The sequence below is a fragment of the Ambystoma mexicanum genome, chromosome 5q (assembly GCF_040938575.1).
Source record: "Ambystoma mexicanum isolate Mex_15411 chromosome 5q, UKY_AmexF1_1, whole genome shotgun sequence".
In the NCBI taxonomy this organism is placed as follows: domain Eukaryota; kingdom Metazoa; phylum Chordata; class Amphibia; order Caudata; family Ambystomatidae; genus Ambystoma; species Ambystoma mexicanum.
Window position 1 is genome coordinate 392,738,994 of NC_090933.1, and position 12,772 is coordinate 392,751,765.

Below are 12,772 nucleotides of genomic sequence, written 5' to 3' on the forward strand. Positions count from 1 at the left end.
TGTCATTCTTTCCCCATGCTATTTTAGGGATAAAAGACAAAAGAATGGACACTTAAGTTTTAAAGGAGGGAGTCATTGTAGAACCATAGGAGGAAGCTCCTTAACTGTGGGTTAGGCTGAGAGGGCAATGAGGAATCTGGGGTTGGGGGGAGGGGGGCATCAATCAGAAATAACATTACCAGGTGTAAATGATTAGATAGACTCCCATATGAGTAAGGTATCACAGAGGAAGGAAGGATCGAGCTCTGCAGTAACTATGTCACCACTTCTTGGAGAACGGCTCTGCCAAGACGAGACTCTGAGTATAAGGTATCCAGTTAATATTACTTTGCAAATGTATAGATGGGAGCCCTTGTCGCAGCTCGACAGATATCCTTCACTGGCAATCCTCTGAAGAGCAGAAGTAGCTGCCACACCCCTAGTAGAGTGTGCCCTGAAGCCATCAGGCGTTTGCTTACCTACTCTATTTTAACATTCAGAAGCACAAAGCAGTTATCCAGACATGGTTTGTTTCATTACCCCCACTTGCCCATCTTCGCGCTAGTGTAAGCAATGAAAAGGTGGTCGTCCAGTCGGAATCGGTTTGTCCTAGCAATGTAAAATCTCAAGAGCCCTTTTGGGGTCATGTCTGTGCATTCTCTCTTCCTCCTTGGATGAGGCGGTGGATAGAAAGCTAGTAAACAAACTGTTTGTGACAAATTAAACTCTGATATGACCCTTTGGAAGGAATGATGGACGCACCCGAGGGAGTGGCCTTGTCTTTGGTAAAGATTGTAAAAAGTGGCTCACAAAACAGGGGCGGCAATTCACTCATGCCTCAAGCTGAGGAAATAGCAACCAAGAATACCATCTTCGATGTAAGGGGTCTCAGAAAGCATAAAAGCAATGGCTCAAATGGAGAAGCCATAAGAAATGTCAACACAAGGTTCAAGTCCTTTGCCAGCACCACAAAAGGGGGGGGGGGTGAGAGGAAAGATGTTTGTTAGGCCTTTTAAAAATTAAACCACCAGCGTATTGTAAAAAACTACCTCTGCTCAGGGGTGCGCTTAAAGATGGAGAGGGCAGCTAAACAAAATCTTGACGGTGGCAACCTGGAGACCCTGTGAAGCAGAAAACACAACCACTTAGAGATGTCACATAAAAAAGGATCCACATACTGTGCTCTGCACCAGCTGCAGAACGTCTTTCACGGCAGCAGTAAAAAGCCTTTATTGCTGGCCTTCTGGCTTAAAGCAACACCTCCATTATGTCTTCTGGAAAGGTCACAATCCCTGTTGCTTAGCCTTTCAGAAGTCAGGCATGCAGGTTGAGCGTGTGCATGCTCAGGTGAAGAACCAGTCCTCTTCTCCTGCGATAGAAGGTCTGACCTGCGGGGAAGAATATATGGAGGACAGATGGCCATATTCAGAAGGTCCAGGAACTGCGTTCTCCTAGCCCAGTCTGGAGCAATTAGGATAATGGTTGTTCCAAACCTTTTCAACCTCCTGATCACCAGAGGAATGACAGATATGCATACCGGAGCTCGAAACTCCAGGGAGCAGAAAAGACTGCACTTCCTGTTCACAATGTACATGGACAGATCCACTTGTGAGGATCCCCAGAAGACAAAGATCTCTAGAAGGACTTCCTGGCACAGCTCCCAGAACAAGCCTTGCCTGCTCAGGGCATCTGCCATCGTATTCTAATTCCCGGCGAGGTGAATTGCCGACAAGATTATCTTGTTTGGTAACACCCAGAACCAGAGCTGCATCACCTCACTGCACAGGGGGAGTGACCCTACACCACCTCTCTTGTTGCTATAGAGAATGGCCACTGTGTTGTCGGTCATGATCAGAGCTGTGTTCCCCTGCATGGAGGGCAAAAAGGCCATCAGCGTCAGTATGATTTCCCTGAGCTCCTAATGTTTGTGAAGTTTTGTCTCCACCAGGACCACAACCTGCTCACTGTCAACTCGTTCAGGCGAGCGCCCCAGCCTTAGCAGACATCATAGAACACGCAAAGTCTGCCCCATTGCTCTGCCTTCTGGGGAAGGTTCAGGGGGAAATGAAAGTAATGCTTCTACATTTATTTCAATGGGTCTTGTACTGGTTACTAGGCTTATTGGAAGGCAGCAAAGGCACTTATACTGCTGTGTGGTTCAGAGACCGCGTTAAATTGGGTACCACAGGAAATGACTTTCATAAGGCAAATGTGGGCAGTAAGGATGGGAACTCTCTAACCTGCTTGGCATTCCTATTTTGATGCTGTTAATGTTCCTTCTGATCCAATGCCTTAATTGAATCTACTTTCCTCTGTGATATTTCTAATAGGTTGATTTATTCACATGCTGCAATTGAAGCCATGTTACTTTTTTATTTATATATTTTTACCCTTTTATTTTCTCATATGTTGCATATTTTGTATGCTTAATTATCGCCTAGAGGTGGTCAAACGTCAGGTTCTGATGCTAGAGTTATTTTCACCTAATGCTACTACATTATTCGTGCAGTGGTATCTTTGTTGCTTCGTTTGTATAGTTTGATGTTTTTATGGTTTCTGCTTGTCTCTGAAAAAGTATATTCCAGACATATTTGCCCACATTTATTATACCTGAACTGCTAAATACATTGTAAGACAAAAAGATGTATCTATGGCTATAGTCTTGTTTGGTAAACCTTTTAAACTTCAGAAATGTAAACAGACTAATAGAAATGACGCCTTACAAGAAACATTACCCTTTAAAGATTCTGTCGTAATTAAGCAGTGAAGAGCAGTGTTCTATTTCAGTAGCACACTTTTGCAAGGTAAGAAAAAGTTAATTTAACACTCATTCATATTTTGTTGCCATACAATTTAAACTTTTTTTTAAGTAACCTTTTCGATGAGTAACTAGATAAAACATTATCATCTTTAACCTGTCCAATTTATGATATGATATTATATTTGCAAAGAGAAGTTTGTTAGAAAAGATCTTACCCTGCGAACAGTCTGGTCCTTCTCCGACACATCTTGCCTACTCCTCGACACTGCTTTCTTGCTCTCTTGAGAGAGTTCAAAATACTGCTCTTCCAGCAGTCCTCTGGCTAGTTGTTCAGACTCTGCTTTCGTTATAGCTAGATCCAACTGTGCAGCTAAAGTGTCCCTAAAAAATATTTCACATTATGTAATTTTCACATGAGGACAATATTACAGGAACACAATCAATGGAAAAATAACTTGATAAACAGTATTTTAGCCAACATACCCACTTATCACTTTTGCTTTAAAGTCTGCATACAAGTGGCATTAAGAGAACTAATGACTGCAACAAAATTAACTCAGTGCTGTAAAATCCAGCACTGCACATTTAATCTGCACTAAGACAAGCTCAAATCAGTTTAATGAAGCCATAGATAAAAGAAAAAGGGAGGTGGTTGAGATGGGTACACTGGGTGAAAGAGAGCTGCTCAGCAGCGCTGGATCCTGAGGCAGTAGATGGAGGCTTCTCCAGGGCCTCCCACTTGTTCCCATTCTGGGTCATAACTGACTCACCCCCCCCTTCCGACAGTCTAAGATTAAGATATCCTACATTTGTTTCTCCCCACCACAGACATCGCGAGGAGAGGAAACTGGCAGGTTTGGCATTTCAAACAGATTTTGAAGCAGAATTGCAGTCCTCAAGTGAAACTTGGCATCCAAGAGAAAAACGCAGCAGGAGTGTGGATTGCCGGTATTGCAGTCATCTCCTGCCCTTACTGCAGTGATTTCCCGCTCACCAGGAGTCCATAGGGAGGACACAAAAGGGTGGATGCGGGAATCCGAAGCGAAACAAGCAGGCAGAATAAACATTGCGCACACGGGCACTGGGAAGTCCTGGCAGGTTGATATGGCCGCCATGACAGGGCCAACTGATGCCAAAATGGCTCAACCACCAGAAATATACAAGGCAAACAAAGACAATCGACAACAAGATGCAAAACACACAGTCAAGAGCACCGGAGAGGCAGGGCGACTCACTGACCCTCAGGCACTCACATAGGAACACAAAGCAGGGCCCAGGAATCTCCACATCAGGTCCCTATTGCCTAAATGGCCTAGTAACAATTGATGTAAAAGGGAATGGAGACTGAGCCAGAGCAAGAGAACTTGGAGAAGAGTGATAGAGAGAGGCAGAGAGAGGCAGTCAGGGAATAATCCAGTGACGCTGAGGAAGGAGAACGGATAAAACAGCAGGAAGGGGAAGGCATTGGAGGATAAGAACAGAGGCAGTGGAAAAAAAGGTGGGGAGGAGAAAAATCTGCAAGGATGAAGGAGGAAGATTCAGGGAATTGTTAGGTTTGTAGGAGGTAAAGTGAAGGAAGGAAGACACCAGGAGGAGAAGGAAAGACAGATAGAGTGGTCATATAAGGTTGGGAGAGGTTGAAGAGTAAGGAGGAGCAGATTGGTGAAGGAGGTAGACTCAGGTGTCCAGGACAAGAACCCACTGGCCAACAAAAGGCGAAAGGACGAAGAAGGTGCAAACAGGAAGATGGCAAGACAAGTCGGGCCAGAACTGGGGAAGAGCCAGGAGCAAGTGATAGAGAGTTGGAGAGCCTTGTTAACCTGGAACCATACATTTGAAGGGTCAAAGAGCTTGGAGACCAAAGGAGAGCGAGGAGGGGTCTAATCGGGAGCCATAAACTGCATTCTATAGAAGCCGACAAACCCAACAAGGATCCAAGTGAATGTGACCTGATGACAACATACTCACACAATTTGCATTACTCACCTCATACCATTGCACAATGCTCATCATGACAAGTATATAAAGCATACATCACAATAGGATGACCTCTCCCCAATAGGCAGTGTGTAATGTATGTATCCATCAACGGAAGCTGGAGAAATTAACATAAAACAATGGTAATGCACCCTTATATCCATAATAAATGTCAGTATACCAACCGAACAACTGCCTGTGACCATAATGGCCAAAGAGACACCGAACAAACAAGGCCTTCAAATTAAGATCGGCCAATATGCCCCATCAACCTCTGCTGCTAAACCCATAAGTGTGGAGGGCGAATACAATAAAGAGCCAGCCAATCAAAAAACTATCCCTCACAGACATGATGCAACCTATTAACAACTAGAGAAACTACTTGGAAAGCTAAATTTATAACATAGAAATTGATGCATCTTTACTGGGTCAAGATCTAAAAAAAAAAGTCTGCATGTGTGAAAAATGTGAAACTAAATATCGGACTCAGAGGACACCATGTACTCAGTTAAATGTCAACTATCGAAAAAGCTCAGCAGAATGAAGGTATTGGGGGAAGGGCAGAGGAAGCGGGAGGTTTAGCAAGAACAACAACAAATGACTTACCTCTCACTAATGCTCTTTCTGATGGACGTTCCTCTGACAGATTCCTCATCTAGGATATTGATTTCGCTGTGCAGCTGTTCTTCAGATAGCTTTTCACCAACAGGGGGGCTCCGCGTGACTCCGCCCGAAGCCTATACACCCAATGAAGCCTATACACACCACACACAAGACATATTAGGGCAAGTTTATATCGAGGCTCTGTGCCCTGTGACCTCAGTTTCACATTTTTTTCCCTGGCACTCTGGCGCTGAGGGACCACAGAACCATTGGTGTACAAGCTATCCTCAAGAGGGGCAGATACAGAGGACAATGACGAATCCGTGGGAGGAACATCCCTCAGAAAGAACATTACCAAGCAGTAAGCAATGTGTCCTTCTAATAGATCCATTCCTCCCAGGGATTCCTCCATATGATAGACTCCCAAAGCAGTAAGTAAATCTGGAGAAGAGAGGATGCAAGGACACTACCTAAACCAAAGGACTGTCCTACCAAAATGGGCACCATGTCCCGCAATGAAATCCAAGCAGCAATGCTTAGTGAACATGTGCAGAGATGCCCACATCGCAGCGTGGTAGGACAAGCGTGCATGCTTGTGTTGTGTTGCCAGAGCTCTGGTAAAAAGCGCTCCAAGACCATAAGAGAAATCCTTGCCTACCGGGTCATAGCATTCCAAGATGCAGAGAATGATCCACCTAGACAGGGTTGGTTGGGTGTCAGCCCTCCCAGAATAACCCACGAAAAGCTGGCCCTCTTTCCCTGCCGCTCTAGCAAGAGAAGCATAGAACTTAAGGGACTGCACCGGGATCCCAACGATGGAATCGTTCCTCTGCCTTGGAAGGGTGAAGCAGAGGAGAAAACACAGGAAGATGGATCTTCTGAGAGAGATAGAAATCCGAGACCACTTTTGGCAGAAATTAGGGCTTCACTCTGAAAGCCACCTTCTCTTTGGAAAAGAAAATAGGGAGGTAAAACAGACAATGCCTGGAGCTCATTCACCAGTCTTGTGGAAGTCAGTGCAACCAGGAAAATCACCATAAGCGTGGTCAATCTAATAGAACAGGAATGGAGGGTAGGAAACTGGTTACACAAATGCCGCAAGAACTGTAAAACGGTGGGGATTGTAAAGCACAAGCTTTGTTTCGGGGACCTGTCAAATACGAAATAGCAGCAAGGTATCCCTTAATCGTGCCAGTCTGCAGGCCCGCTTGGTCCAAGGATAGCAGAAATTCCAACACAGCGGATAGCGAACGGGATAAAGGATTCAGATCCCTCATGACACCAAATCGATAATGCACACGACCTGCTGGCATAAACAGATTTTGTAGCAGCAGGGGAGGCTCGTCCATAATGAGCGAGGGGGCGTTGACCCACCGGGTCTTGGCCCCCCTCTCACCCATTATGGAGGAGCCAGCCCAGTAAAACACGAGCACTCCCTCAGCTGTTTTTTTTCAGCTGAGGGAGTGCTCTTAACTGTGAAAGGGAAACTTTGTTTCCCTTTCACAGTTACATTTCCCCATCCGCACAAGCTCATTGAGCCATGCAAGGCTGGGGGCATTTGATTCCCCAGCCTTGCATGGCTCATTTAAAATGCTTGCTGGGGAACTGCACGTCTGTATGTGCAAGGGGTTGCTCCTGCACCTCCTCGCACATACAGAGAGAGCAGACTGGAGTGGGGCATCTCCAGACCCATGCTCAGGGCCCTTGCACGCATGTGCAGGAACCAGGAAACTTCCTGATCCCTGTTCATGCTTGCAGGAGGCTGGAGCACTGGAACGTCCGGACCCGCAGCAGAAGGTAAGTTTGTTTATGTTCATTTTATAAATTTAAATTATGTGTATGGATGTGTGCATGCTTGTGTTGTTAGGTGAATGTATGATGATAGATGATGGCGTGAACAAGAGTGATTTCTGTGTTTATGTTGTTTAAATGTGTGCGTTTATATGTCCGTTTGTTTAATATTTAAATATGTGTATGGATGCGTGTATGCTTGTGTTATGAGTGAATGCATGATGGATGCTCGTATGTATGAATGTGTGTTCACTGCGTATGTGTTGTGTAATGTGTTTGTATGCTCTTTTATCTATTATTTAAGTATGTGTCTGGATGTGTGTATACTTGTGTAACGAGAATGCATGATGGATGCTTGTGTGAATGAAAGAGTGCATGCAGTGCATATGTTGTCTTAATGTGTGCGTTTGTATGTTCATTTATTTAAATGTGTGTATGGATACGTGTATGCTTGTGCTCTGAGAGTGCATGATGGATGTTCGTGTGAATGAAAGTGCTTGCTGTGTGTATGTTGTGTAAATGTGTGTATTTGTATGTTTATATATGTGCATGGATGCATGTATGCTTGTGTTATGAGGGAGTGCATGATGGGTGCTCATTACTGTGATTGAGACAGCGAGTGCTTGCTGTGTGTATGTTGTGTAAGTATGTGTGTATTTGTGCTGGTCCAAAATAATTTTGGCGAGTGGCGGAAGGTTTGTAAACAAAGGCATTTTACAAAATTCTTTTGAGGCACAAACCCCCTCCCCACGGGGCCAAATCAGCTCTCCGTCTGAGGTGCTGGTGGGCCCAGGGGACAGGCATGGTATATGTTTACTGGGCATCTATTACATGCCTTACCCCAGTGCCCCCCATCACCTCGCAATCACACAATCACATTCATCTTTATTGTGATTATGTCAGACTGCAAGGCGCTAGCACACTATGGAGCAGGCATGGCATTTTATTTTGCACATGGTTGATGAAGCAAGTATGAAAAGTGTTATGATATAGCTAGACTTGGATTTTAATGCAGGCTGTCTGGCCATTTCTAATTGTGTTAAGACATTTTGTATTAGGCTTCTTTGATAAAACAAGCATAAGTGTTACTATGTAGCTAGTGTCACACATAGGCAGCGTTCTCACACGGTTCGCCCTCTGCACCGCCTTCGGACAGTCGTGCTTTCCAGCTGTATCGTACTGCAAAGGCTTCCCTTTGGCAAAAGTGGAAGTCACCATGGAAACTGTATACTATGCCATCTGGAGTGAAGAAGCTTTGTCCATGTCATTTGACAAATCAGCTGCTTCCACAGGCTCTAGCCCCGCCTTCCTACTGCTTAAATCTGGCGTTCAGCAGTTCCACAGGGCTTCTAATTGTAGCGTTACTCAGACTTCTGTAATGAAGTTTTCATATTCTTGACTCAGCTACGGTTACCAGACTCCTTATCGCATACTAGTGGGGAGGAGCTAGCGCTTTGGCTAGCGCCTTCCTGCACCCCTCAAACGCTTCACAATTAGGCAAGACTTCTCTAAGCACTATAGCACTGAAAAAGCTTTTTTCATGCAAAAATAATCACACACAGGCGTGGCCAGTCACTAAATAAAGATAGGTAGTATTTAAAATATAAGGTGCAAATAACCATTTGTTGAAAACATGTGTAAATGTTATTCTGTGTAGTTTTAAAATCAAATCTCAAAGCAGGCTCTCTGCCAGAAGGAATGCAGCTTGTGCTAAAAGTAGACTACAGCCATTGCGTCACTGAGGCTAGCTCTCTCAGAGCACACAAAGTGGCTGAGCAGCTTTTCCTGTTCATCAAAAGCCCATGCAGACTAAGAATAGGAGTGTACAGAGACAATGCATGACATACAGAATTATGAAATCAGGTTTAAAAGAGATTGTAGGACCACATAAAAATATGAGTAAGATGTGTGGAGTATGAATGAAGAACTAGTTACTTACCAACTGGTAAAGGTTTTTCGATTGGCTGTTCCTCCAACGTATTCCACATCTTTGACATGTAATTTCCACAGCTGTGTACTTCAGAAACTTTTTCGGCAGAGGGCGTCCTGCGTCGATGGCGTTGGGTCGATGTCCCTCGAAGGCACCGGATGTTATAAATAGGATGCACGGCGCCCGTAAGCTGCAGTAACATAGGAAATTCTCCAGAGGGGCAGGCTGGGAGGGCGATGCAGAATACGTTGGAAGCACAGCCAATCGAAAGAGCGTTACCAGTTGGTAACTAACTTGTTCTTCGATTGGATGGTGTCCTTCAACGTTTTCCACATCTTTGACAGACTCCCAAAGCAGTACCAGAAAATGGAGGAGGAAAAAGAATTTAGAGTACCCAATCAGATGGCGGAATAAAGAACCGCCTTACCAAAGGCCATATCTTGAACATGGATCGTATCCAGGGAATAATGTTTAACAAAGGTGTGAATAGAAGCCCATGTGGCTGTATCACAAATATTCCTAATAGGAACTCCCCGTTGGAAGGCTGTGCAAGGAGCCACGCCCCTAGTAGAATGAGCTTGCAACCCTTCAGGAGGGTCCTTACCTGCCAATCGGTAACATTCAGTAATGGTGAGGATAATCCACCTGGACAAGGTCTGTTTGGTAACAGCCTGGCCCAATCGGTGTCCAGCATATCCCACAAAGAGTTGATTGTCCACCCTGGCCCTGGACATCCTAGAAATATAAAAGCTCAGAGCTCTCCTAGAGTCCAACCTATAGAGTCACTCCTTTTCCTTACCAGGATGAGGAGGAGGATAGAAAGAATGAAGAACCAATTTCTGGCTTAAATGAAATTCAGACACGACCTTAGGTAGAAAGGAAGGACGTACCCTCAGTACAACCCTATCCTTGTGGAACACAGTAAAGGGTGGCTTAGATGATATATGATATGGTATTTATAACACACCTATACACAAGTGTTTCAAGGCGTGACGATGCAGGGGGGGGGCAAAGGGAGGACAGACAACGATCCTACTAGGCCAGGTATCATTCAGATTGCGCAAGTGCATGGGAAGGGGAAAGGGACAGTGCAGTACAAGGTAATGGATAATAACACTAGGTAAAAGTAACGGCCAGAGGTGGTAAGTGCAGACATCAGGTGTCAAGTGCTGGTAGGGGGGCTGTACGGATACAGAAAACAGTCCAAGTGCAGGGTTGCTAGGCAGGCAGTGCAGGTGTGTGAGAATAGCGGGTGAGGGACCTGGGCCCGAGATCAGAGGGTGTCCAGATAAACCAGTGCAGTTCCGGTTACAGCAAGGAGGTCAGCAGGGGAGAGGAGGAGAAAAAGCAGAAGCAAAGAGAAAGGTTTTGAGGTGCTTCCGGAACCAGAGATGGTTCTCCTCAAATTTAAGGGAGACAGGAAGGCTGTCCCAGAGGGAGGCCCCAGCCAAGGAAAGAGATCTACCACCAACGCATTGCTTGGAGAAGCGACTGACCCTGAGGGAGTTGGAGGTGGATGAGTAGAGAGCACGAGAAGGAAGATATTTACGAAGAGAGAGTTGAAAGTATTGAGGCCCCGTTCCCCAGAAGGCCTTGTGGACAATGCATAGGGTTTTGAACTCAATCATCGTAGCCACTGGGAGCCAGTGCAGATATTTCAGTCCAGGGGAGATACGATCCATGGGCTTGAGGCCAAGGTCAAGTCTTGCAGTCCTGTTGTGGATGAGTTGCAAAGGGCGGAGAGTAGAGGCAGGCAGAATTAGTAAGAGGCTGTTGCAGTAATCCAGCCTTGAAAGAACCAGAGCTCTGGAGACCGTGAGCTTCTGGGGGAAGGAGAGGAAAGGAAGAATACCTCTGAGGAGGTGCAGCTGGTAGGTTGACTTCTTAGAGACGTCAGAGATGTGAGGAGAGAAGGAGAGTGTGGAGTCGAAGATGACCCCAATGTTTTTAGCCTCACAGGTGGGAGCAGAAAGAGGGCCAAGAGAGGCCGGTCAGAGAGCGACAGGAAAGGAGGGAGCGGCTGTGCCTATGAGGAGAATCTCAGTCTTACTGGCATTAAGGCAGAGGTCACTGGCGGCACACCACTCCTGGATAGCAGACAGATAGTCAGAGATGAGGGAGGGAGAAGAGGTGGCCGAAGGTAGCCTGAAAATGAGCTGGGTGTCACCGCATAGCACTGGAAGTTGGGGCAGAGAGCAGCAATGCAGTGCGCAAGGAGTGCCAGGTATTGGTTGAACAGCCAGGGAGAGAGGTTAGATTCCTGGGGCAACACCACAGGTAGAGAAAAAGATAGCAGAGAGGAAGGACCCAAGTTAGACCTGGGAGGGTCGGTCAGAGAGGAAGGAAGTCAGCCACACCAGGGTCTGACCAGTGATACCCAGGTTGTCATGGAGACGGTTGAGCAGGATGGCATGGTTGACTGTGTCAAAGGCAGAAGAGCGATCAAGCAGGATGAGGACACAGGGGGGTGTTAGGGTCAAGGTTGGTAAGCAGGTCTTCACGGGTGTTCAGGAGAGCAGTGTCCGTGCTTCTGGCAGCTCTGAAGCCAGACTAATGGTCACGAAGACAACCAACAGATACAGGTGCCTGCAATTCACTCACTCTGCGAGCGGAAGTAACCGCAACCAAGAACACAGTCTTGAAAGACAATAATCTCAAAGGGCAAGAGCGCAACGGTTCAAATGGTGCACCCATCAGGAAATTCAAAACCAAATTCAGATCCCAAACCGGCACCTGGAAAGGGGATGGTGGGAACACATTAGTGAGCCCTTTAATAAATTGGGAAATCAAAGGAATCTTAAAGCAAGAACATTCTTCAGATGAATGCTATAAGATAGACAGCGCCGCCAGATAACTTTTAATGGTACCCACTTGAAGGCCCCTGTGGGCCAAAGAAAGTAAGAAAGACAAAACCACAGGAATGGAACACTGAAAAGGATCAACATTTTGTTCTCTGCAACAGTCGCAAAACTTACGGCAACGGTACAGGGATTGTGTTGCCGGCCTTCTGGCCGAAAGCAACACCTCCATCACATCATCTGGGCGGTCCCAATCCTTATACCTCAACCTTTGAGATACCAAGCTTGAAGGTTGAGAGTCCTGACCTCTGGATGGAGAACCAGATCCAACCCCCACGCCCTTGCGCGCTCGAGAGCAGATCCTCTCGGCAGGGAAGATGGCGTGGAGGGCAAATTGACATTTCTGGAAGGTCTGGGTACCACGCTCTCCTGGCCCAATCCGGAGCAATGAGGATCATTTGGGATCTGAACCTCCGTAACCTCCTTAACACTTGAGGAATGACGTGGACTGGAGGAATGGCTTAAAGCAGGGGGAACGACCAATCCACTACGAATGCGTCTCCTAAGGCTCCTCTCGGAGGAAATTCCCTTGAGCAGAATCTTTTGCACTTCCGGTTGGCACTGGTGGCAAAGAGATCCACTTGTGGGGTACCCCAAAGGGCGAAGATCTCCAGAAGGACTTCCTGGGCCAACTCCCACTCGTGAGAGATCGTGCTCTGCCTGCTCAGAGCGTCCGCCGCTGCATTGTCCTCTCCGGCCAGATGAACTGCAGAGAGCGAAATTCCTTTCCTGGATTGCCCAGAACCAGAGCTGCATTGACTCTCTGCACAATTGGAGTGACCCCACCTGCCCTTTTTTGTTGAGGTAATGCATGGCCACTGTGTTGTCCGTCATGATCAGGACACTCTTCCCCCGCAAAGACGGCAGAAAAAG

The 12,772-nt window shown here is 46.4% G+C and overlaps 1 protein-coding gene across 1 annotated transcript in view; it reads right to left on the reverse strand.

The window, feature by feature from the left end:
- The window catches only part of ROCK1 (Rho associated coiled-coil containing protein kinase 1), a 3,300,884-nt gene that overhangs the window by 724,263 nt on the left and 2,563,849 nt on the right, over window positions 1–12,772 (reverse strand). Inside the window, exon 23 of the mRNA XM_069620881.1 lies at window positions 2,956–3,121. Within this exon, the coding sequence (XP_069476982.1) occupies window positions 2,956–3,121 (166 nt within the window). The remainder of the gene's footprint in view (window positions 1–2,955; window positions 3,122–12,772) is intronic.